The sequence below is a fragment of the Coturnix japonica genome, chromosome 19 (genome assembly GCF_001577835.2).
Source record: "Coturnix japonica isolate 7356 chromosome 19, Coturnix japonica 2.1, whole genome shotgun sequence".
NCBI classification, from domain to species: domain Eukaryota; kingdom Metazoa; phylum Chordata; class Aves; order Galliformes; family Phasianidae; genus Coturnix; species Coturnix japonica.
In genome coordinates this window covers 6,214,481-6,238,128 of record NC_029534.1, presented here as the reverse complement: position 1 = coordinate 6,238,128, position 23,648 = coordinate 6,214,481, and the positions used below count along the sequence as shown (strand labels likewise).

Here is a 23,648-nt window from a genome sequence, read left to right as displayed (position 1 = left end):
TTCTATGTAACCACATCCTTGCAGGGCAGAATAACACAGTACTTTGCTATTATGATGGCAAAAAAATCACTGACTTGAAAACATGAGATATGACATCCATGGCAATGCCTTTTAGTGCTAGAACAGCTTTTTATCTTCTTTTCAAAATTACCTGTGTCTGTTTGTTGGCCTCCAGTTTTTACAGAGCCTCCTGTTTCATAATTAGAACATGCAGCACCACGACTCGCCCCTGCAGCCGCCTCGCTGCTCTCGGATCGGGAATGACACACACAGCGACACGGCGCTGAGGCTGCTGGCTCCCTGTCCTCCTTTTCACATGATGATTTGAGCAGTGATTTCTCTAAGGAAGATAAAGGATGCAGCTGTTTGACTTCCAGAAAACCTATTCAGGCTTGTAGACGAGAATTAGACTTTCGTAACAGTTAAGATGAAAGGTTTCGTGTAGGTACCAGTTATAAAACTCACGTCTCCCTACATGCCACACAATCTGAACAAGCTGTCATCACTCATTCAAGATCTGCAGAGCAAAGAAACTGTAACAACCCGCACAACGGGGAAAAAAAGAACAACCAACCAACCTTACTCTGCAATTCAACCTGCGTAACTGCAAACCACAAGTATTTTCCTTTTAAGTCCAAAAGCCATATAATTCCCATATGATAACAGACAGCTAAATCCACTTTAACATGGAAGTTATTTTGCTCAGTGCTACTGGCCGTTACTCTTGTGTTTGCCTAATGCTACACTGCCAAGGAGGCAATACACGTAACCACAGATGGAGCCCTAGCTGGACTCCTAATACCAAATATTTAAGGACTGAAAAGCAACAAGGGCAATTCATTACAATACATTTTGGTAATTAAAAGCTATGCAGCCAGATGTTACAAAGACTTACCATACAGAGACTGCTGCCATGATAATGCAGAACAAAGCAATGCCAAGCTTTTGCCACTTCCTGTGGGGCTCTCCAACAAACAGTGCTGCTTGTTATTTAAGCCCTTAACAATCTTTAAGGAGAATAAGAAAACTAGAATTATTAGGGGAAAAAAAACCTCAGGAAGATGAAAACTTACTGAAATAGTATTGTTTTGTTTTAGATATGTTTTATTAAATCATTCTCTCCTGATCTATTTGCAGAACTACATAAAATCTAGATTAGAACGCATGCATATAACAAGCACATACATTAGGAATTTACTTCTTAGCATTAATGTTGATAGATCCAAAAGTGCACTTCAACATTCCATACATGGGGCCAGGTATCATTGCACAGCACAAAACCCAGTAAGGTCTGTTATGAGTGTAATTCTCAATTCAGAGCCTCCAGCATCTTAAATATATTACTTTTCTACAAGCTGATGGGTACTGAAAGCTATAAGCTATTTGCTCAGCAGACGGTCATACAAATTGTACTTACAGCATTCATCATAGCAAGCTGCGACGGATAAGCCTTGCAAGGGAACATAATCTTCACTCCCCCAATTGTATATTGAGACACATCAGAAGACATTGCTGCTTTTCCCTGTTTATTTCTGGCTTATAACTGCAGTAAAAGACAGAATCAAGACAATGTTACTAATAAGGAAAGCTTAAAACAAATGACAGCAAACAAAACCAAGCAGGAAAAGGGGTGAAAGCTCTGGACACGAGCAAAACTGACATACAGGAACTTAGACTTTGTGTCTTCTGTTCTGGCTTACTTGTTACAATGAACCGCCATCTGATAAGTAATAGGAGCAGTACAAATAAAAGACACGGGCACAAAAAGGAAGAAAAGCACTGTGAATTAAATGCACACATCATTTTAGAGTCCGTTTCTCAAACTGAGGATTTCTGAGATAACAACCCAAGTCTCATGGGAAGGAAGGCAGAGGTATTTTAGGAGATTGAAGCCCATTAGCTTGAACTTCAACATGTTAACTACAGTGACAGTGTTAAGCCTGCAGTGCTTGTTTCATAGCTATAAGAAAGCAGTGGTAGCACTAACTGGGCTCTGATGTTAAAAAGATGTTTTAAACCAATACCATCTTTACATTAATGGTTACCCAGGGGTAAATGGGCTGCCACTGATTTTGCTGTTCTGCTCGTGTTACCTTGAATTTCCCTTACTCAGAATGATAAAGGAAAGCCTGCTTCATAGAATCTTAGAATCACAGAATGACCCGGGTTGGAAGGGACCTCAAGGATCATGTAGTTCCAACCCCCTGCCTGGCAGGGCCACCAAACATACACCTTTACTACATCAGGTTGCCCATGGCCCCGTCCAACCTGGCCTTGAACACCTCCAAGGACGGGGCATCCACAACCTCCCTGGGCAGCCTGTTCCAGGGCCTAACCACTCTCCTAGTGAAGAACTTCCTCCTAACATCCAATCTAAATCTTCCCTTTTTCAACTTAGATCCATTTCCCCTTGTCCTGCTGAGGCTTTGAATTAAAAGATACTGGGAAAAAAGCCCTAACCCTTCAGGGCCCCGCACACAGCGACGAGCGGCTCCGCGCTGCCGCTCACCTGAGGCGACTGCTCCGTCAGCGTCCGACCTTCCCGCCTCCCGCGCGGCCTCGGCACCGCCCGCCAATCAGCTGACAGGAAAGGACGGGGAGCCACCAATCAGCAAGCCGTATACTAAACAAGCCCCCGTTTCACCCTTAGAGCCAATCGTGGAGGATCTTGCTGGCTTCCGCGTTGTACTCGTCGCTACGCAACGCGGCTCCCCACACAGCGCCCCGACTAACCCCAAATTCACCTCAGTAATCGGCGCAGCTCCGAACTGCTCCCCATCACCCGCTTTTTCTTTCTAAAATTCTTTATTTAAATACCGCATAGAAAACCCAACATCATAAGGAAAAAAATATATATTTACATACATTACATGATAAGAAAAAATACACTCAGTATGGGTGTGTTACCACACGGTTACACACACAAAACGAGCCTGGAATGGCGGTGGGAGCTCAGCATTAACCTCCCATTAACACATATATACATATATAATACAGCATAACCCTCCATTAACACCCAGCAGAGATCAAAGGCAGCGATGGAGGAGCTGCCACAGTAACAATCAGAGCGTTATTGCTGCAATATGAGCTGATTTTAGCTTAAAAAGCAGTATTTTACTTAATGAGAGATGCTGGATGTTGTCAATAATTCCTTAAAGATAGGCTGCCAAGCTTAGCAAGTCAAGAACATCCAGTTCTGGTCAATAATATCTCTCTCTTTGCTGCTTCACACCAAAGCTTGTGCAACCTTGAAGTAAATTGCCCCATAAAGCTCCTCTGCAATGCTACAATACATCCATCAAGGCCAAAAGATCCCACAGCCGTCAATGAAAGCTCATAGACACACATAGATCTTCCTTCCCCTTCTCTGAGCTGTGACTGCTGTGGGCTGGCTGAAATCTGTCAGCCATCTCACTGCTGTGACTTCTGTCACAGTCACCTCCAACGCTCATTTAATCTCATCCCTACGATGACTTCAGTTATCTGAACATTTAATCGTAACAACATTCTCATCTCTTTTAAACTGAGATTTAAAGATACTGAATAATCTGTGCTGCAGTTCAGTTTGGACTACTACACTAGGAGGTTTTTGCTTGGGTTTTCATGTAGTTTGTCTGTTTAAGAAACATCAAGGCTGGTTTCAAACCTTCCATGTAGGCCGGCTGATCTTTCAGTTAATCCATTTTGAAGCTACTGATCCCAAATTGTCAGCCAAGTTCAACCCAGTCCTGTGACTAATTCACACTCTGACCAATGATTCAAAAGGCAAATAAAATGGTTAAAGTTTCTTCTTAGTAATCAACATGATGGTGCAATTTACATCACTTTTCAAGTGTTCCTTGGAAGGTTTTATTCCATCTTGCTCTACAAGGCTCTGAAACAGTAGTTCATTCCAGTTCTAGTAAAGCTCTCCGATATCAAACTTTTCTTACCCATCATTTTGCTCAACAAAAGAAGTCCTCACCTCACAGTGTTACAAAACCCATTGTGGGTGTGTTGCTGTATCAAATCAGAAACAAAGCACACCCGAAAAATCATGCCTACTCTCACTAGAAATGATTTACCAAGCAGAATAAGTCCCTCTGAAGTATCCAACAAGGTTCAGCCATAACTGAATTCGATGAATGGAAAACACAGACTTGTGCTTCAATCCACTTTGGCTGCGCTCTCCAAATCCAGTTACCATAGGCCATGGGACTACCTACAGTACCATTTCATTTGCATTCTTCCTAAACTCCACTTACACTCATGTTAATTATTTCAATTATAGTACTCTCAACACACTGGCATAACTGAACATCGGGGTCCACGCTTGTAATGTCCCTTGAACAACTTTTGTAAGGCGAATCTTTACAAAGTCCCGACACTTCATTTGGTCTCTCCTTTAGTTGCTGGAGACCTAAAAAGAATTAAGTTAGAAAAACAAAGTACATGTAAATAAATAGTTATATTACATCTATAACACCATGAAATTACTTGTGAAATACAAGCTGTCTTACTTACGTGTAATTATTGGGTCAAAGTCTCTTGTCTGCGTAGCAACATCAGAGGCACAAACTTGCCCTATTTGTATCAGCAGAGACATAATATCCTCATACAAAGGAGGGAAGGCTTGACAGAATGACACCAAACAAGGCAGGGTTGGCATGAAAAAGGCATAGCGCTTCGACTGGGTTAAAACTATGGAGGAAAAGGAAATAGTTAAGTAAAAAGGAACTATTACCAAAATCTAGTCAAGAATTGTTTTGCCACCTTTACAGTTATAATTAACTTGTTTGTATTTTGGTACAACCGTAATTGACAAATCTAACTTCAGGTGTTGCAGAACAGCTCACCTGTGAGTAGGGTCCCCATCACATTGATGGCCAAACGAGCCACGCTGAGAGATTTCGGTAGAGCATATTGAATGCACAAGAACGAGAGTAACTGGATGGCAAATATCTGTTAAGTAGGTGAAAGGCAAACAAGAAATAAACAGCGAGTTATACATTGCTTTGCAATTATGATCCTAAGCTCTTCACATAACTTAGGAGTTAGTAAATATTCTCTATTTCACAATAAGAGAAGCCTTAAGAATAGTTATTGCAAAATTTTTCTGCTGACATTAAAAAAAGCACAACACAGATGTTTAACATTAGCCAGGCATCAGTTTGGCTTTCAGAATCTCCCTCATAGACACAATTTGTTCCAACATCTCAACAAGCAACAAAGGAACAAACAATTTACAATGTAATCCTTGTAAAAGCTGTTAAATATCCCATGTGTTCTAGCTTAAACTTCAGCTGAACGCCATCTCATGAGCAGTATTTAAAAGGGATTAAATAAAAGCAAACAAGAAATTTGTTTAACACAGAAAACAGTGGAATCTTTAGCTCCCAAATATCCAGCTACCTACGACTAGACAAATATCTAATCTACCCATGTCACACTACACCAAATAAACATCTATCATTGCTTTAGGAACAACTAATCAACAATTTTTTGCTGTTTTTTTTTCACAACCATCATAAGACCACCCAGATTTGGTGGCAGGGCCTTTAATTTAAGGTAAATATGCTACAGATACTATGTTAATATACTGGGCAGGTTAGAGCAAGTGATCTTTTTCTTCTCTCCCCCTAACCAATACTACATTGTGGTTAACTACGTACAGTGATTCCCTGACTAGCTGACTGCACAGTACCTGTTTTTCAAGTTCAGGCTGGGCAATGAGCTCAGGTATGAAATCCAGACAGATGTGCATCGATGGAATCCCTGCCACTGTCAGTGCCAGCAGTTCACATGGATAACCCTGGCGGAGTAAGGAAAGAAAGCAGCCATAACAAAGATGTTTTCAAAATTGCTTCAATGCTTTTTTCTAAACAAATACACCATTTCAACTTTCTTTTGTTCACAAAGACTAGCAACGAGTCTGCACCTCTAAGGCAACTCGAAAGGGAATGAATCTATTCTTTATCCACAGAAATCTAACATTTATTAATTGCATATAAGCTGCCCCTTGGCTCCCCAAACTCAACCAGGCTGCAGTGACCCTCCCCTTTTGTGTCTTTGCCCTGTGTTCCAGACACCACTATAGGCTCTAACTTGCTTATTTCACAACAGAACCATTAGGACTTTTCCAGCCACTTAATCAATTCCAGGTTGAGGCAAATTAGCTGCTTTTAAAGAGACTGCCATCTGGCAATGCACAATTTAACACACACTAAAAAACATACTTATATTTAAAGAATAGCTAAGCTTCCTAGGCTTCCTTTTTTGAAGGCCTACGGTTGCCCTGACAGGGGCATTCTTTATCCTTCAACCCTGAAGAGATTAAGAGTGTCCTAACAAAAATGAAAGATAAGAGGCTTACATTTGAAAGCAAACTATGCTTTTTGAATAACAGATAGATGAACTTAAGACCACTGCCAGAAAAAAAACAGTAAGCCCACACAATATGTGGAACAAGTAATTAAAAGATGTTCATGCCAGTTTTCCTTGGCCTAGAATGGACACGCTATTACAGTATGTAACAGGGCAAAGGCACAATCAAAGCGTGTGTTTAATGATGAGGAACAGACATGGCTTTGCTGCTCCCCACTCAGCTACAACAGCGAGTGAGAGCACTGAAATTTGGAGGGAATGTGGTTACTTCAGAGTTGGAAGGACCCAACGTCCTCTGAACGCTTTGGTTTGAAAAACTAAAATGATGCAAACCAGACCTGGAAATGAACCAGCTTTACTATGTTGGGGTCAGCTATATACATCTGATGCAGCAGACAGCAGATCAGACACTGGACCTCTCGAAGGTTACACAGCAGGCTATCTTCTTCTTCCTCTACATCTGAACTCTTAGGAGCCGTGGTACTCTGAACACTCTTTAGCAAACTGTAGGTACTACTGCTCTGGGTTTTCTCTTCTTCTGTTGGTAAGCAGATCTCTAAAAGAATCTGCACGGCAGCGCTGTCCTGTGAAGAAAAGCAGCAGGAGAACATAAATAACAGAGAAACAAACAAGCCACAAAATAAAATACAAAATAAAGACAATTGCAGAAACTAAAAGCAATTGGTTTAATTGGATTGCTGCAATTTCTGGCTATTGAACTGATTTTCTATAGAGAAAAACAAAAAGATCAGGAAATACAAATCTCAGCAAACATTAAAACGTTACCTGAATAAAAACCTAAATCCAGAACATTGACATCATTACAGATCAGAGCAGTCATTTCACTTGAGTCAAGTCTTATTTCAAAATATACCTTCCACGCTCCATCACAGCACCCAGCTCAAACACAATATGCATATGCCATACGATCCACAGTATTCAGAGGAGACTACGATACTCATTTAAATATAAAAGCTTCTATCAACCAAAAAACCATTCTCTAAGACACACTGTGTGTGACGTTCTGCCAGACAAAGGTAAGGAAAGAATGCCTGTAAAACGTGGTTAGTCCAGCACTCCCCAGAAAGTATTCAACAATCAGAGACTGCAGCTTCTTTGAACAACCAACTGAAACAAAACAACCTATTAGCTCTCCTGGTTTTCCTTTCTTTAATTTTCTATTTCTGTATTCCCGCTTGCTTCATGGCATTGACTAACCGTTCTTTTTCTTTACCTGAGCAGCAAGCAATGCATTTTTCAATTCTTCCCTTGTAACTTCTGGGGTTTCCGGCCCCATGGCGTTGTTCTGGGATGGCCTCATGTCTTGCTCTGCTGTTTCTTTCAGGTGAGCATTGAGGTAAGCTTTTGAAGCAAGAAGATATCCATTCAACATGTGCAAAGTTATATCCATCAGAGGGGGGCTCCTGGCATGAGAACACATCAAATGAAGCCTTTTCAGTAGGCAGAACATATGAATTCTGACTTAATTTTTTGCATTATTTATTTCAAGTTCTCCTTAAAAGCTGCTCTGTTGCCATCAGTTACAATCATTTCCACTACTAAAATTCTCAGCTGCTTCTTCTGCATCAAAGCCATCACTCAGCTTTGCACATCCTCCTCTGTCACCACAACAGCTACTGGAACAGATTTCTGAGTGCTGCTTAAAGAGTCAGTCGAGAAATGAAGCAAATCTACCTTTGCTAGATACACCAAACACCCTCTGGCAGAAACCATCACCCAAAAAGATGCAACATCTACAGGCCCATAAAGGGTGCTAGGAGACATCTGTGAAGAGGCAGGATGTTGCAGTGACAACCCCCCCCACCATGTGGCAGCAGCCATTTTAAGCATATTGCAAGATCTACAACAAATTCACACACATTTATCTAAAATGGATAATCTATGTGTAAACCCCAGAGCTTCCAGAACAGAGCTACGTGTAAGATTAACAAGACACTCGGCTGGACAGTAAGACAAGCCCAAGCAGTGCACATGATTCACTCGGTCCTCAAACCAACAAGTTCAGCACAAAACCATGGTGCACCCAAAGCTGGAACTTAGTAGCTCACGTGAAAAGTCTGAAAATATGTTGTGAAGTACTGAAAGTTTTTGGTTTTTTTTTTTAATCAGACACCTCAGGGCATAAGAACTAATGGAGCTGCTTACCTATGAACTCTCTGATCACACCTCAGCACAATCAAAGGATCGATCATCAGATCATTCTGGGTGTACTTCTGCTGTCGGACTATTTTCACTGAAGGCTGCAGAGCGTTAACAGTCATCACCCACAACCTAAAATGAGATTATCTGTAAGATTTTCTTTAAATACAGAGAGAGCAAAAGGCTCACATAAGCATCCAGGTACTCACTTACTACAGTCAGCTGTATTTTTCTGCTCCCTGACAGGCCTACAGAAACCCACACCGCATTTGCAGATGTTGAAGTTAACTGTGATAAAGTCAACTTACATTCAGACCAGAAACACAGCACTCTGTTTTCACTGCAGTGGTGTATATGCTTCCTCAAGAAAGGCAAATTCTTACTAGAGTGAGTTCCTACTTCAGAAAACATCTTTCTATACTGTAAGCAAATGAGAGACTTCCTTACTCCTGAAAACAAGAACCAATTTCCTCTTCAATACAATCAGTTAAACATTTTAACAAAGCAAAAAGGAATGCAACCGCAGCACATCTGATTCAATCACAAACTGCACGTCCTCAGACAAAGGAATGAAGTTATTACTTTTAGAATAAAAACTGGCATTCCACTTCTATCAGCACTAACAGCATCTCAAACCTACCTTCTTGGCATCACAGTGTTAAGAACCATCCACAGTTTGTTGACGGTCTGAAGAATCCTCCGTGGGACTCCAGCATTCAGTAAGCAATTCATATTTGATGTCAATACTTCTGCATATGGGATCAATTCACCAGCTGAGAGAAGTGTTAAGTGCTCTAAAATCTGCATCAGCTGGGTATGATTTCCAGGCAGCATGGAAAATGCTATAAGAGAAAGACAATGGGATCTCAGTGAAACTGTACTTCTAACATTCTCTCTGACTTTGTGACCTGAAGACTCATACATTAACAAGGCTGCAGCAGAACATCCTCATTACACAAATGCAGTATTATGGTCAGACCAATTGAATAACTACACACCTCCAAACCCCCTACATTCTACCCATTTGGAAAGAACACTGCACAGTGCAGCTGTTACCTTCCTGGAGCTGGCTGGGAGAATGATTCTTCGCGATGGTTGTGAGAAGCATCCTCCTCAGTAAGGCATCAGTGCCTGTGATCTGCTCCTCGCAGATCCAGTCTTCCACAATGCAGAGGTGTGGATAGTTAGTTGCAAGAAGGCGTAACAGCGCAGAGTGCAGACCTGTAAGAGCATTAGGGAAATACACACCTTTGATTTAAACAGCTCCATCACTCACCTGAACATAATTATGCCAATTGTTTCAACAAGAGACCTTAAAAGGCACAGCTGAGCACTGCAATGAGCTCTGCACATTTACTGCCTGGAGTTCTATCTCCAACACAAAGGAAAAGTTCTATTTAGGAGACGTGAGAGGACCCTACAGTAACACTTCAATTCAACCTGTATTAAAAACTTAATCCTGAGGTCATTTCTACTTTAAAAACTAGTCCCTTACTCTTTAAATTTACCTCTTATCTCACTAGTTACTACTGATGTTTCAAAGGAAGCAGAAAGGCAAGCACACTATGAAACAGACAACAGCAGCAGAGCTAGAAACAAGCTGATGCACATTAGGCTTTCACAGACAGCTGTACCTCCCAGTTCCTGCTGTAGTCCCTGTGCCTGCCGGATGAGGTACTTGATGGGAATCTGATCCATTAATGCTGAAGAGTAAGACTTGGGTTTTCTTTGCATGGCAGCTATAAAGGAACAGGAAAAGAAACCACTTGTCACAGCTGCAACACTGCACCTAATACAAAAAATCTAACCATATTCATAAATACCCAGGATCTTTGTGTTTGCCAGAAGTGCTTCTTCATATGACAGGACATAGTAGAGGACAAGCAATTGCGTGGTGATGCTGTACCGCTGAGCAGGACGAGTGTTTTCTCCCTGCATAGAAAACCACACATAAAGGTCATATCACATTCCCAACACTAGGGAACACAAATTGGGATTTACCTCCAAATACTGAGGAGGGTAAGGCAGCAAAGCTTGTATAGAACTGTCAAGCCATACGAGGTCCAGGCTGAAAGGTGTAGGGAAGTTTGTTTCTAAACTACCTTCAAATGTAAAATGTATTTTTGATTTCTTGGAGCCCCGGGATTCTAACACATGTCAATGCTTGCCACTCATTCTACATGTATTCACATGACTCACACTTCTATCAAAACGAAGGTGTTTCTTACAAGAACAGCTAGAATGATTCCATTAACTAATATTTTTCATCTAAGAAGGCCGATAATACAAACTTTAGACAAGCACTTCTCCTTTTCAATCCGTTTTAATGCTAGAAAGAGTTCATGATTGTGTTTTAGTGTTTTAGTTTCTATTCTGAATAGCACAAATTGATCACTGCCAAAGGAGAAATGTGAAAGGGGGACGAACAGCAATCCTCCTAGAGCACCGGGCAGCACTAACCAGATTCACTTCTGTACACATGACCATCACTGCAGGGCAAAGCAATTGACTACACAGAGATTAAAGACAAAAATACAGCTTTCACAGTGTAAAACAAGCATAAATACAATGTACTGAACCACGTTGACATGAAAGTACATAAAAAAATTAATAGTTTACCCCAGTGAGTCCTTGAAAAACGTTCAGTATCTCCTGTTCAGTGACGGGCTGGTTTGTGGCTTCAGGGTTGGATTTTGATGCAGGAGTGAGAATGGAGTTAATGTAGACATCAATAAGAGGAAGCAGCTGAGGGTGGAGCGGAGTGGTGGTTTCACAGAGCTGCCGATAAATCCAGTCCTGGAAAAAAAAACAAACAAATCCATGTCATCATGCTTCATTCCAGAGCTGAAAATAAGCAAATTGCTTTGTTGGTAATGGGCTGTAATAATCACAAATAACTCTGGTCATATTTCAGTTTTCTAAGCAATTCTTATTGGAAAAGCCAAACTTGAGAACGGAAATAAAATGAAGGTCATACCTTAATGGATACTTTGTGCTTGGTGAATGATCGGCTTCTTAAGAGCTGGTAAATGCAGTGAATGGGTAGAAAACCAGTAATGTTGGCACTGAGACTGCCCGTAACGGGCACACGAACTGCGTGGGCTGTGACAACCTAAAGGAAAGAAAGAACTGTCATGCAAAATAACACAAATAAGCACAGCTGAACGTGACAAGGCTGCAGAGCTACATCCTTCCGGACATTTACACATGTTTGATTGTTTGGAAACTAACAAACATTTTTATGTAGTTTAACACAATACACGTGGGATGTAAAACTGAAGCACAAATACAGTTAAGAATAATTTCCCACTACTACATTATTTATGTAATCGCATTGATGTACAAAAGAAAAGGCTGAAGTTTTTCAGTCCTGGGAGGGCACGAATTCTTGTAGCTCAAACTGAAGTGACTGAAGAGCAACAGAATGAAACATAAAAAGGCTAAAACCTAAAATACCTGCTCAGTGAAGATCTCCTGTGTGAAGATTGTCTTCATTCTGCTCAGAGAGCTGGGCTTTATAACAATCTGAAACACAGGATGAAGCATTTGCAATGTTAAGTTCTGGCTTTAGCAATCCAAAGACAGATATTTCTTCCAAGTATTTCAAACAAAGCCTTTGCAGCACAGTTTGGAAATGACTTCAACCAGTCTTCTTAAAAAGATCGTTTCTTGCAAATGATGATTTCGACAAGAGCACTCAATAACGTGGTGGTATCTTTTATCATAACATTCCTCTGCTCTGATTTCACACACAGTGCGACATTTTCTAGATGAGCTCAGATACTCTCTTCTTCGGTATACATTTATTGAGATACAACAGCAAAACCGAAGCTTTTGTATAAAAGCAAATGTAAGAGTTTAAAAACACAGTAAAAAAAAAAGCTCATTTTAACAGAGAAAGTTATGTGTCAGAAACAGCTGAGGGTTTACCTTCATTCCCAGCGTGGAGCAGACCAAATCAATGATAGCGCTGAGCTGATTGCTGTGGAAATACATGGCTACCAAGAGAAGCATCTCTCCAAAGGAAGCAGACACACCAGAAATGCTACAACAGCAAAGAGGAAGAGTTAATTTCCAATACAAATAAAAAATGAGGTTACTGGAATCATTATAAACAAAAGAAGCCGCCTCTCACCTTTCAAAGTAAGCTTCTTCCTTTATCATCCAGCTAAGCCACATCACCATGAGCTGCTCCTGTTCCGGTGTACTGCGCAAAGGAATCACATAAAAGATTCTCTGTCCACAAATGACAATTGGTTTTACTACCCATTTCTAGCAGAAAGAAGAAATCACTTAAAAATGCATTAAGTGGGGAAGTACCTGACAAGAGTGGAGAAGGCCAGAAGCATACAGAAGGAGAGAGATACAAAGCGAACGCCAGCAGGGGTTGCGGGCGGCCGACTGGTCATCAGCTGCAGCAGCTGCTCAGCTTCTTCATCTGTTGGTCTGAATGGGAGGGGAAAAACCACACTGATCATTTCACAGTGATTTCCAATCTCATTACAATGGTTACACATGAAGTTTTCTCTATTATTTCATCTATTTATCAGGTTACCATCAATACAGGATTATTGAAATTAAATGGGACTTCCCTCGAATTTAAGAATCACAATACAAACTCAACATTCATAGGGTGCGTGTTGCTACAGCCCCCTGTTCCACGTGCTGCTCCAAAAGCTCAGGCTTCTTTTAATGAGTCTGTAGGACTGATTTTGTGGCTTTAAACAGAGCAGCACATTTCCCACATTAATATTTTAGATTAAACAAAATATCGGTGAAGTTCATACGTGGATCTTCATCAAGGAAAAACATTTCTGCTAAGAACAGTACCAGAAATTAAAGCACATATAACGCCTCTGAGGGCCTTTAGCATTAAATAATATTCACTCTCAGCAGCGTAAAGAAATTTCTATCAGCCGTCAGTCCTGAGCACACAAGAAGTGCCTCCTTCAGTACTCAGACAGCCTGATTCTACCAAGAACAGTTTAAGGACATTAAGATACAGAGACGTTAGAAGTGCCCAAAGCTCTCATCCTCTGTTTAAATGAGCAGACAGTGAGTAAAAGCACAGCTCATTACTTCAGCCCAGCAATTCCCATCAAGGCACAATAGAGCCGTAGCAGCGCGCTGGCTTTCACAACGTGCTCCTCCTTCAGTCCAGAATACACAGACACGTTTGGCTCCGTATCAACATCTGCTTCTTCAACAATGTGTGTGCTGCGAACCGTGGGAAGGATTCCCATGAGCTCCAGGAGCAGCTGCCTCCTCATTTGCCAAAGCACAGAACTGATATTATCTCTTTTTCTCTGTGAGAGAAGTTAAAAAATGAGAACAACATAAAACTTAGCAGACATTGCATGAGAGAAGAGCTTCCACAGTGATGAACTCGAGAAATGGAATGAAAATGAATGAGAGCAGGGAAAGGAGGGGAACAGGCAGGACATGCTCACAGCACACTGCTTTATATCAACACATTGGCTATCATCTGCAAGTTGGGATTCAACTCCCTATCGTGAACACTGAGCACAAACAGTAAGCACTGACACTTTGCCACTCACCCATTTCATGGCCTGCTTAATTATGTACCTAAAAATCTCCCATAAGCACAACTGAACAACTGCCTTCAGTGACAGCAACTGCAGACCTGAGGATCCCTGACCAGCAAACAGCCTTGTGAAGGGACAGCATAGATGTACATTCTACTTCCTAAAAGCAGTTTACTCAATGACTGCCTCACCTGTTGGCCATTTCGGATAAAAGTTCCAAACCAAGTTCGAACTTTGGCATTTGTTCCTAGTAGCAAACCGCTCACAAAACACACCAGGTCGCTCACTCCATCATCTGAAGATTCATTTTTGGTGTGATCCAATGTCAAAGCCACACCAAGACCTGGTAGATGGCACTCTTCCACCTAGATGAAAAGTCCCCATTAATCACCTTTGTTGTTTGCAACATTCCAATGAGGACCCCAACGAAGCCTCAGATCTTGTCTCACAACAGATGTGTGTCGGACTCACCACCATGCCTCGCACCCTCAGAGCCTGGGAAGGGTTCATCTTACAGAGGTGACGCAGCGCTTCTGTCCTGCGACGGCCTCCAACGCTTTCCTCATCTTGCCGTTCTCCGTTCTTAATCAAACCTCTACAGACTGAACAACCAACAGGAGGTGTAACTTAACCTCATCTTTCCAATAGAAAGCCACAAACACACAGAGCCAAAACGTTCTGCTCAGCTCACTGTGATCTATCAGCTGGATTGCGCCAAATAGCAATCAACACTGAGTAAAAAGAACAAGGAAACAGTCTTTCCTTTCTTCTCTAAGAATGCTTACAGATTTATGCATCACCCAATCACTGCTTACACTCTACGTAATGCAAGCCGTGCATCTGGCAGCACTGGAGAATGAAACCTTATTGTGTGGTAATAGATAGTATGCAGGCATTGTCACTGCAGATGTTTCACCTTGTAGTATGGCTCAGTCTGAGGGGCAGTACTAACAGCAAGGCTACAACAGGTTCATAATTCCAATAGCAGCTGTTGGAATCAGCCTTTAGAAAACTGGCCTAAAAACAGGAATGCTCACACAGTGATAACTACAATTAGGCTGTAAAAAGGGGGATGGACATACTGAGAAGGAAAGATCCATCAATATCCCAGTTCTAATACCTACAATAAATAACAGCCCAGAATCAACGTTATTACAGATCTCCAGAAAAAGTAAGTTATACAAGGAGAAACCACAGCTCACCCTCATTGAAGCTATCAGGAACATTGGCCACCAGCAGGCAGAGGAACCAGGCTCCATTCTTCACATGCAGCAGCGCTTCGGCTACATCAACTATAGGCAACAGCGATGGCAGCTCTGGACAAAGAGAGTTCTCACAGTTAGAAAGTTTCACTACAAAACAAATACAAACGTGCTCAAAAGTAGGAAGGTAAACAAATGTGTCAGTCTGTGGTTTATTCCCCTTTCAAAGAGAAAGAGAGCCTCGATTAATAGTAAAATCAGCAGCTCAGAAAGAAGGTTTTTGTGTTGGTTTTTTTTTGACGTTTCTAAGGAGTTATAGATACGAAAGCAAAGCAGCATTAATGAACATGGTACCACAGGGCGCTGTACCTGCTTGCAAGATGCAGAGAACATCCGCTGCCTCCTCCAGGTAGACGGGGCTCTCAAAGAGCTCAGAAGACTTGAGAAAAAACTCCCCATTTGATTCTGACACCTACGAGACATTTCACATCAGCAAACAGCACCCAGAAGTTTGTCTGATCAGACTTCCACAGCACTGACTTCAATAGATACAACATATCAAAGTTACCCAGAATGGACAGTTCCAATCACACAATGGTCGAGATGAATGTTTAAGTAATTAATGTTTACAAGAAGTACTCCAATAAAACCAGCATTATTGTTTCTTTCCAGCTGAAAAACAACTCTAGAAATACAGGAAGTTTGCACAGGGAAAATAAAATGCAGGCAGCAAAAATAAGAGGAATGCGTTGGTTAACACCACACTGCAGTAAAACTGGTGAATAAGACAGAAACAAGAGGCAGAATTTCATTTTCAGGTTTGGTTTCTGCACTGAAAGCTCACAAAATCCCATTTGAATAAAGAGATCACGAGATACGCTGAGTTTGGGTCATATCAGAAAAGACTATCCGTGTTTGTTCTGAGGAAGAAATGTTTCCTCTAAGGAAATCTGAAACTTCAAACTGAATCTTTCAACCTTGGGGAAGCGGATAAGAACCAGATTCACACTGACACAACAGCAGCAGTAACTGCAGCCTGCAGGCTCCTCACTTCGCTACCAGGAAACCCAGCGCTGCCTGGAGCTGCAGACACACACAGACACATACAGACACATACAGACACCATGTTCATTCATTCACACACGCACACGCACCTTGTTCATGATGGCCAGCAGTTCGCTGAGCACCAGCCGGAGCCGTCGGGGTGAATCGCTGTGCTCGAACTCCAGCGTCAGCCCGTGCTGCAGCTGCGACACCAGGACGCTTTCCCCGCTGCCTCCTCCCAACTTGTGCCTGCCGGACAACGAAACACAGCGATGCCATTTCATTCAAATTACGGCCATTGCAGCAGGGATTTCTTGTACAGCATCGTAACCGTACGGTACAAAGCCATAATTAACATAAAGCTGTGGGAAAGCGGCCCCGTGACCGCCGTTACCGGAGCTGCTGCTCTTTGCTGGCGTCCTGCTCCAGCGCGTGGAAGTCGACGGACAGCAGAGCCACGATGGAGTTGACGGCCTCCACCCCCGAGAGGAGCCGCAGGATGAGCTTCTTGTCCTGGGCCCAGCTCTGGCTCTGGTCCGCGGGGGCGCACAGGGCCATGCGAACCAGGCAGGGGAGCAGCAGCCGCAGCTCGGGGTCGCTGAGCGCGGCCAGACGCACCACGTCCACCTTCTGCATCGCCTCGAAGGCGAACGGGCTGACAGACTGCAGCCCCGAGCACTCCGCCATGGCGGCCCCACCACCACGCCCACTGCGGCGCGCGGTGATGACGTTAAGGGCGGACGCGGTGCGGGCGGGCAGGCTGGGCGTGGGGTGTAGGCCGCAACCAGGCCCTGCTCCCCACAAGGAGGAGGAGATCACGCAATTAATCAGGGCTTTATGAGCAATTTATTCCATCGCAATTCTTTTCTGCCTTTAAAAAGTATCAACCTTCTTTCCTTCCCCCCCCCATCCCGAGACAAACCTGCCCTGGGAGCGACCAGCGCTGCACCAACAACCCTTAATAGAGCGCATGAGGAGCGCAGCAGTAAATATCCCATCATATAAATTAAATACAGCCCATACACAGCAATGAATGACTAAAATCCAGCAGCCCCTGAAGGATGAAGCGCAGCCCTTCAAAGCAGGAAGAAGGCGTTGGTTAGAGCTGTGATACAGCACCGTGCCCCTATCACTGCAGTGCTGCAGCAAAGCAGCTGGGCAATCAGACTTTAACACACATCTTACTGTCATTGAAAGCTTTAAAATAACACAACTACATTGATGGCACAGCGTTAACAAACACAGCAGCCCATCTTCATAGCAACACGTGAAGTTAAAATTACCATTGGAGGTAAATATAGCGATAGAGCGATGTGGGCCACGCTGACAGCTAAGGAGGAACGTGCTGAGGGTTGAAATATCGATTCATTTTTAACTATTTAAGTAAACAACAAAGATCGACACGTGAGAGCTGCTTTAGAAGGGAAGCAGTGCTGACAAATAGTGGTGGCTGCAGGACACACTGTGTGCTCAGAACTGACCCAGGCAGCAACAAGACAGACATTACTACATGACCATTACTGTGTGACCAGATTCCTGTTGATCTCAATTTAAATACCTATTTTCAATTGGAATGGAAGGAGATCTCAGCTCCATTGGATTCATTGGATACATAGGAGGGGAAATTCCACATCTACTCAATAGAGCGCTGCCAGAACTACATGTTTTCTCAAAACCACTTTAAGAAGCCAGAGATGAGGCTTTCAAATATTTAAGATTGCACTTTCTAAAGAACCCGAGTTATTGGCTCACAATGGCTTTATTTATAAATCAGCAATTATGTGCACTTAAAAGAATGAAAGTAACTAATGGAAAGGTATGTTCAATGGAGTAGTTGCTCTATGGCATTGGCAGTTTTGATACGTACACCTCCGGCTTTGACTCGCTTCAGAAACAGCCCTCATCATTTTTTTAGTGATTACAGTATTAAATTAATTATCATTTAACTGCACTGGAGAGGGAAGGGGATCATGTGGGAAACTGGCAGCTTTTGCAATTGGAGAGCTTCATGGGGAATGTTATGGCCCAGGTAACAGAATGGGGCTGTATCACGATTTAGGCAGCTGATTCACTTACCTGTATGAACAACACAAAGCGCCACACCAGCCCCAGCCCTTGGAACTTAAGCAACCACTTAAGGAACAAAACACCAAAAGAAAACCCAACATAAAACTGGGACGTACACTTTGAAGCTGCAGTTTTAGGAGCACTTCTCCACTTCAAAAGGGGAAAACCCTCCGTAAGACCAAAACGTGCTGCTCCATCAAGGTGAGTGAACAGACAGACCCCGTTATTAACCATTAATCAAAACCTGCTACTGCTGATTGCACTCAAGTTAAGTTGAAGAAATGACTGAAAGTTTCATCATCAATTGTACAACTGCTTTATACAAAACAAAAAAGGCGCCGCTATTGTATATACATCATTCAAGGAGACTTTATAAGAAAAAAAAAATTCTCAGGCAGGTATTTTGCATTTACAAAACCATAATCTTCATTAACATGATACGTTTTGTAAATACAAGTGATTTCTTCCTTGTAGAGGATTAACAGTGGGTGCAAAAAATGGATCTTAACTTGCTCCTGTACAGGTTTAACCAGCTCGACGGACAGCGTTAAGACCCAGGACATGATTACAGCAACAGACTCACGTGAGCACTTCAGGAGTTAAGCTTTCAATCTAGCAGTCAGAAGATGAGGAACCAAGGAAAAGCAGATGCAGTTGCTCTTCAGCACCCGTAGGGGCTATTTTAGAGCACCATCAGACATTTGGCGGCTGCGAGAAGAAAGGAAGGAAACTACAGAGGGAAAAAAATGGTGAAGGAGGAGAGGTTTAACCAAAGTCCCATGATTTAGTCAGGAACAAGTCAGGCCCTTCCTCAGGGAGGGCTGTCACCTCCCAACAGGCTGAGCCGCCTTAAACACAAAGTCTGAAAAGGGGCTGTGGGGATGGCCATACACTGAAACTTGGAACCTTCACCACAGTGCCAAAAATACATGAAAAAGGAAAACGTTTGGGGCATTTTGTTGTTGTTTTTTGAGGGGTTGGGATTTTTATTTTTAAGGGTTTTTTTTTTTTTTTAGTCCTCCTCCACCCCCCACCCCACCTAAGGGAATAAAATCTGAATACCAGAATTCACTGAGAATCTATATACATCACATCTTAGTTAAACACACACCAATCTTAAAGTCAAGATTGACTGCTTTTGCATTTGTAAAATGGTTAGAGCTGGGCTAAATTTCAGCCTAACGGGACACTTTGGGCAACATTTGTGTTCTGTGCCTTCCACTTTAGGTTTGTGTTTTATCACAAGCAGGAGAAAATAATGCGCTCAACACAGTGCCAAGAATATCCAGCAACAACAATGCACAATAGATATTCTTGTAATAATTAAACTAGGATACTGGAAGTAGATCTGAGAATCTAGCCACAGCCCTGAACCATAACACAAACTTCAGTTGAAGAGTTTATTCGTTTTATTCTCGCTACAAGTTAAACCACCTACAATATCACTGATATATTGCCATTGTTACTCTGTAAAGGTGTGATATAAAATGCTGTAAGACCCGGTACCTTTTCAATTTATATAAACACAGTGAACTTCATTACTGTACATGTACTCTGCAACTACAGCTTAGCTGTAAATCCCCCACACACAATGGTATGGACATTAACCCCTCTATACCCATTAAACTGTACATCAAGACAATACAAATTTACTGTCCCCGCCCACCCCCTTACAAAAAAATAATACTCTAAAAGCAACCTACTGCAACTTTTAATTAAGACGATTACATATATTTTAGACCAATTGCTTTAAAGCAAGAAGGCAGTATAAACCTTCTAGGAAAATTTTTATAAAAGAGGTTAAGAAATATAAGACAATTTATACATTTAAAAACTTACAATAAATAAGAGATGCAGGCATTTTTGAATACTAGGTACTATAATCCAATACAAGAACATCTTGATGTTCCGAAGCCATAGGTTGAAACTCATTGTTCCTCACGTTTCTTCTCATCTCCATGCCTTTAATATTCATTAACTGTGACTGGGTACTATGGCTCATTACTCTTCACAAATACTGTGACCGGGGAAAAATGGTTAATTTTGCTACTAAAAATGTTATAATACACTTTCTGATCATCATTCTAAAGCATCCCCCATAGTCAACGACTCCAAGACAGCAGGTGATAAGTACCCCCTCTCACAAGTCAAACCAATATTTGCTGGAAGTAACAAGATTCATACCCCATCACAAACAACTCGCACTGAGAAGAATCATAACTTAGTCCTGCAGTGAAATATCCTTTTTCCTCATTTTTGTCTTGCAAAATTCAGGTGAAGATCACAGCATATTCATGATAAAGTTATACAACTGATTCAGCACCACAAAATGAATCGGGAGACATGACCGTCTGTCCTGGGTTGCAGGATCACAGGTTAGCCAGGAGAGTGCATTGTACTGTTCCAGAACAAACCTGAAAAGCAAACAAGCTTCCATCAAGCCAACAGATTTTCCTCAGCAGCATTTTACAGCACCGGCTTAACGTAACATGGTTGCTGTGGTATTCAGCACATAAAACAGGTCTGCCAATGTTTTGCAGTAACACAACTATAGAATCGTTGCGAGCAGATTAAAGCTGAACTTCAGTAGAAAATACTGTAGTATTTTAAGCAATAATCTAATCAAATCTAATCAATAATTAACCCAATCCTAGTTGACAATGATAATTAATGCTAAGAGATTCACATACTAATGTGAACATATATATGAATGTGAACATATATATGTGAATACTAACACAACCATGACGCTGCTTTCTCATTAACAAGTGTCTTATGTGTACACAACTACCTGCATGCCCTTGGACTTCAGTATTCCCACAGCTTACATGAGATTCTGGCTCAAGTCTAACCACCCTCCTCCCATTTATGCACTATTTTTTAATGAATTTCACGTTTTTTTCAAATATTTTTAGTTGTAATCAATCTTAATTAGTTAAATCAGAGTTCAGATATTTGTATTAAACCGCAGCGTCTTGTGGTGAGGAAGTCTTTTCATCCCTCAGTGCACAGCAATGTGTTTTGTTTGCTATGTATGAAGGGCAGTGACACAATGAGAAAACTAATGGCAAGGAAAACAAACCTCCAGATCCCCTGCAGTAGTATTAAAAAAAGAAATGCACAGCTGTTTTTGCAAGCAATAGATCATAAATACCTGAGCACATCAGAAGTTTGATTAGAATCAAGTGGATGGGAGTGTTTACTGTGGAGTAGCTCGTCTGATTGCACTGAAGGCACGTGGAGGTGCAAAGAGGCCTGAGGAAGGAGGAGAGATGTGAGCAGTCAGCGTCTGATTCAACTGCAACTTCCTTCCCCTTGTTCCGCTGACCCAAATATCGCAGCCACTTCACTTAGTTCTCTAACACATGAGTTAAATAAAGCTTATCCTTATGCAGCTCATAAGTGCAGGAATCCTTTCTCCTAAAAGCACAATGCTAACAGTGCAATACACCTAAGGAAACTGTTTTAAAACTACTTCTGTGCCTACATTAAATGATGATTAAAAAAGGAGGCAAACTCCAGTGACAAGATTTCTAATAATAAACAGGCTTTAAAGTTCACTGCTGTCCCCATAAGGTCAGACTATTACATACTGAAGGTGCTCAGGGTAAATAAATCCTCTGTTCAATAAAAATGCCAGTGCAGCCCCACTGGAGGTACGGTACCTTAAGAAACAAGGGACACTGATTTTGTGCTTGAGGACACGCTGACCAGAACCAGTCAGGCAAGGGACCTGCTTTGGCAGTTGACACAAAATAACCAAGGGCCAGTGGCTGTTGCAGTATATTTGTTACTTCATCGTGAGATTCCGTTGAAAGCAATCGATCTGTACCTTGACCCTATAAAAAAATTAACAGGCAATGGTTTACTATTAGGAGACCACAAAGATACAAGAAATTACCCACAGCTTTAAAATTACAAAGCGTTTTTGAAGGATCCGAGCATTACATGGATTTTACAGTGGCAATCCAATATCTGATTAATTCAAAATAGTTCATAGGAACCTTTCATTCCAGAAAGGAAATAACCAGATGTCAGAGAGCAAACAACCACACACACATATACACGAACACATACACACCCCTCTATATTTACTCTATCAGTTACCTTGCCCATATCACCTCCATGGGGGTAGTGGGACCCTGGAGAATGTACAGGGGATCCAGTAGGGGATGCAGGAAGTATATTTATAATATCGGGATCAAGATCGTCTCCAGTGTCTAACAAGTCAAAGATGCCCATTCCATCTGCTCCATCTTGAAAAAGAACAACAACACGTGATTTCAGAATGTGCTGTTCCCATAAGTAGGGAAGCAGTAGAAATTAAGTGATTTGCCATATAAATGCTGTGGTTTAGTAGAATAAAGTCTTATTCCTGCTACAGGGGGAGCAATGAAGGGTTTCGGGTTGGTTTGTTTTTGAAACAGGAATAAATCCAATCTGCTCACCATTGTTTGTGTTGAAGGCCAGATCCAGGTTCTCAGTGGTATAAGTTGACGATGCCACTTGCACAGAAGCAGATGTGGGAAACACAAGTATGTGAGTGCACGATGTGTCCTGTGGGGTGTTCAGCTGAGATGTCTGCATGTTTAAAGTGGTGCTGCGTCCGAACACAGAGCCGGTAGATACAGAATCTTTGGAAGAAAAACATTTCCTTAGTTTTGTACAAAACAAACAATTAATTCCCCTGCCAAAATAGCGTTTCTCACATACCTGGCATAATAATGAAGGACCCCTGCGGTTCCATTGCTACCAAACAAGCACTGAGAATGCTGGGAGAGTCTGCAGCAGAGATACCACACATTCTGCACATGTCTTTCAGCCTCTTACTGAGGGACTGAAGGTTTCGGCGACTCAACAAACAACTCCAGTCTGAGGATACAAAGGACATAGATTTGTCTAGAAGAACAACACTTGCTGAAGAATGCTTATTCTATGTATGACATAGTATTTGTGAGTTAACTTAGAGCTCCTTCATATGCTTCACCCAGGTTTTCTTCCAGAAAGAGATTGACACTATACTATTTAAAAAGAAAGCTTCAAATCGACTTTTAGACACTGAAGCACAAACGTTACCTTTTAATTCCCCATGTCCTATTCTTCCTAAGCGGCCTATTACGACTCTCCAAGGCAAAGAGCTCATCTGCACGAGTCCCAGGCACCATTCCCAGAGTTTCTGAAGCCCCAGCCTGCGGGCAGAGCCCTTTTTCCTGCGAGCTCTAGAATTAAAACAGAAGAGAAAACAAAACTGGAATCCATCTGTGAC

At 41.9% G+C, this 23,648-nt stretch overlaps 3 protein-coding genes across 14 annotated transcripts in view; all 3 read right to left on the bottom strand.

The window, feature by feature from the left end:
- The window catches only part of BRIP1 (BRCA1 interacting protein C-terminal helicase 1), a 117,791-nt gene extending 115,168 nt beyond the window's left edge, over nucleotides 1-2,623 (bottom strand). For 10 of the 11 annotated variants that reach the window (XR_001558973.2, XR_004309330.1, XR_004309329.1 and 7 more), the window contains exons 1-4: nucleotides 2,510-2,623; nucleotides 1,418-1,543; nucleotides 896-1,007; nucleotides 152-340 (exon numbers count right to left, since the gene is read on the bottom strand). Coding sequence is in view for 2 of the 11 variants with exons in the window: in XM_015880606.2 (XP_015736092.1) it covers nucleotides 152-340; nucleotides 896-1,007; nucleotides 1,418-1,510 (394 nt within the window). In the remaining 9 variants the exon portion in view is untranslated. Of the gene's footprint in view, nucleotides 1-151; nucleotides 341-895; nucleotides 1,008-1,417; nucleotides 1,544-2,460 lie in introns of all 11 variants that reach the window. The other variant, XR_004309333.1, reaches the window with a different exon arrangement.
- A 215-nt stretch (nucleotides 2,624-2,838) lies between these two features.
- On the bottom strand, nucleotides 2,839-17,040 carry INTS2 (integrator complex subunit 2). The gene is made up of 24 exons (XM_015880610.2): nucleotides 16,710-17,040; nucleotides 16,426-16,564; nucleotides 15,641-15,743; nucleotides 15,272-15,385; nucleotides 14,541-14,671; nucleotides 14,261-14,434; nucleotides 13,603-13,829; nucleotides 12,844-12,969; nucleotides 12,659-12,730; nucleotides 12,454-12,568; nucleotides 11,980-12,048; nucleotides 11,501-11,635; nucleotides 11,143-11,319; nucleotides 10,347-10,455; nucleotides 10,158-10,262; nucleotides 9,580-9,744; nucleotides 9,164-9,365; nucleotides 8,530-8,655; nucleotides 7,598-7,787; nucleotides 6,702-6,947; nucleotides 5,684-5,791; nucleotides 4,836-4,941; nucleotides 4,504-4,680; nucleotides 2,839-4,399 (listed from the first exon to the last, which is right to left on the bottom strand). Exons 1-24 carry the CDS (start codon nucleotides 17,000-17,002, stop codon nucleotides 4,230-4,232), a joined length of 3,579 nt encoding a protein of 1,192 aa, XP_015736096.1. The 5' UTR covers nucleotides 17,003-17,040; the 3' UTR covers nucleotides 2,839-4,229.
- Nucleotides 17,041-18,682: 1,642 nt separating this feature from the next.
- Nucleotides 18,683-23,648, bottom strand: part of MED13 (mediator complex subunit 13) — a 49,312-nt gene continuing 44,346 nt past the window's right edge. For both annotated transcript variants that reach the window (XM_032448468.1, XM_015880605.2), the window contains 7 exons: nucleotides 23,459-23,601; nucleotides 23,096-23,254; nucleotides 22,831-23,016; nucleotides 22,490-22,638; nucleotides 22,048-22,221; nucleotides 21,537-21,637; nucleotides 18,683-20,796 (listed from right to left, as the gene is read on the bottom strand). In XM_032448468.1, the coding sequence (XP_032304359.1) occupies nucleotides 20,664-20,796; nucleotides 21,537-21,637; nucleotides 22,048-22,221; nucleotides 22,490-22,638; nucleotides 22,831-23,016; nucleotides 23,096-23,254; nucleotides 23,459-23,601 (1,045 nt within the window). In that variant the 3' untranslated portion in view covers nucleotides 18,683-20,663. The remainder of the gene's footprint in view (nucleotides 20,797-21,536; nucleotides 21,638-22,047; nucleotides 22,222-22,489; nucleotides 22,639-22,830; nucleotides 23,017-23,095; nucleotides 23,255-23,458; nucleotides 23,602-23,648) is intronic.

What these genes read in the sequence shown, in the direction of transcription:
- INTS2 (XM_015880610.2), bottom strand. Translation starts at nt 17,002, where the DNA reads ATGGCGGAGTGCTCGGGGCTGCAGTCTGTCAGCCCGTTCGCCTTCGAG. An exon ending in TTTTTCAAGGACTCACTGGG is followed by an intron (nt 10,456 to 11,142) that starts GTAAACTATTAA and finishes TTTTCTATGCAG; the next exon opens with GGAGAAAACACTCGTCCTGC. An exon ending in CTTTGACCCAATAATTACAC is followed by an intron (nt 4,400 to 4,503) that starts GTAAGTAAGACA and finishes AATTCTTTTTAG; the next exon opens with GTCTCCAGCAACTAAAGGAG.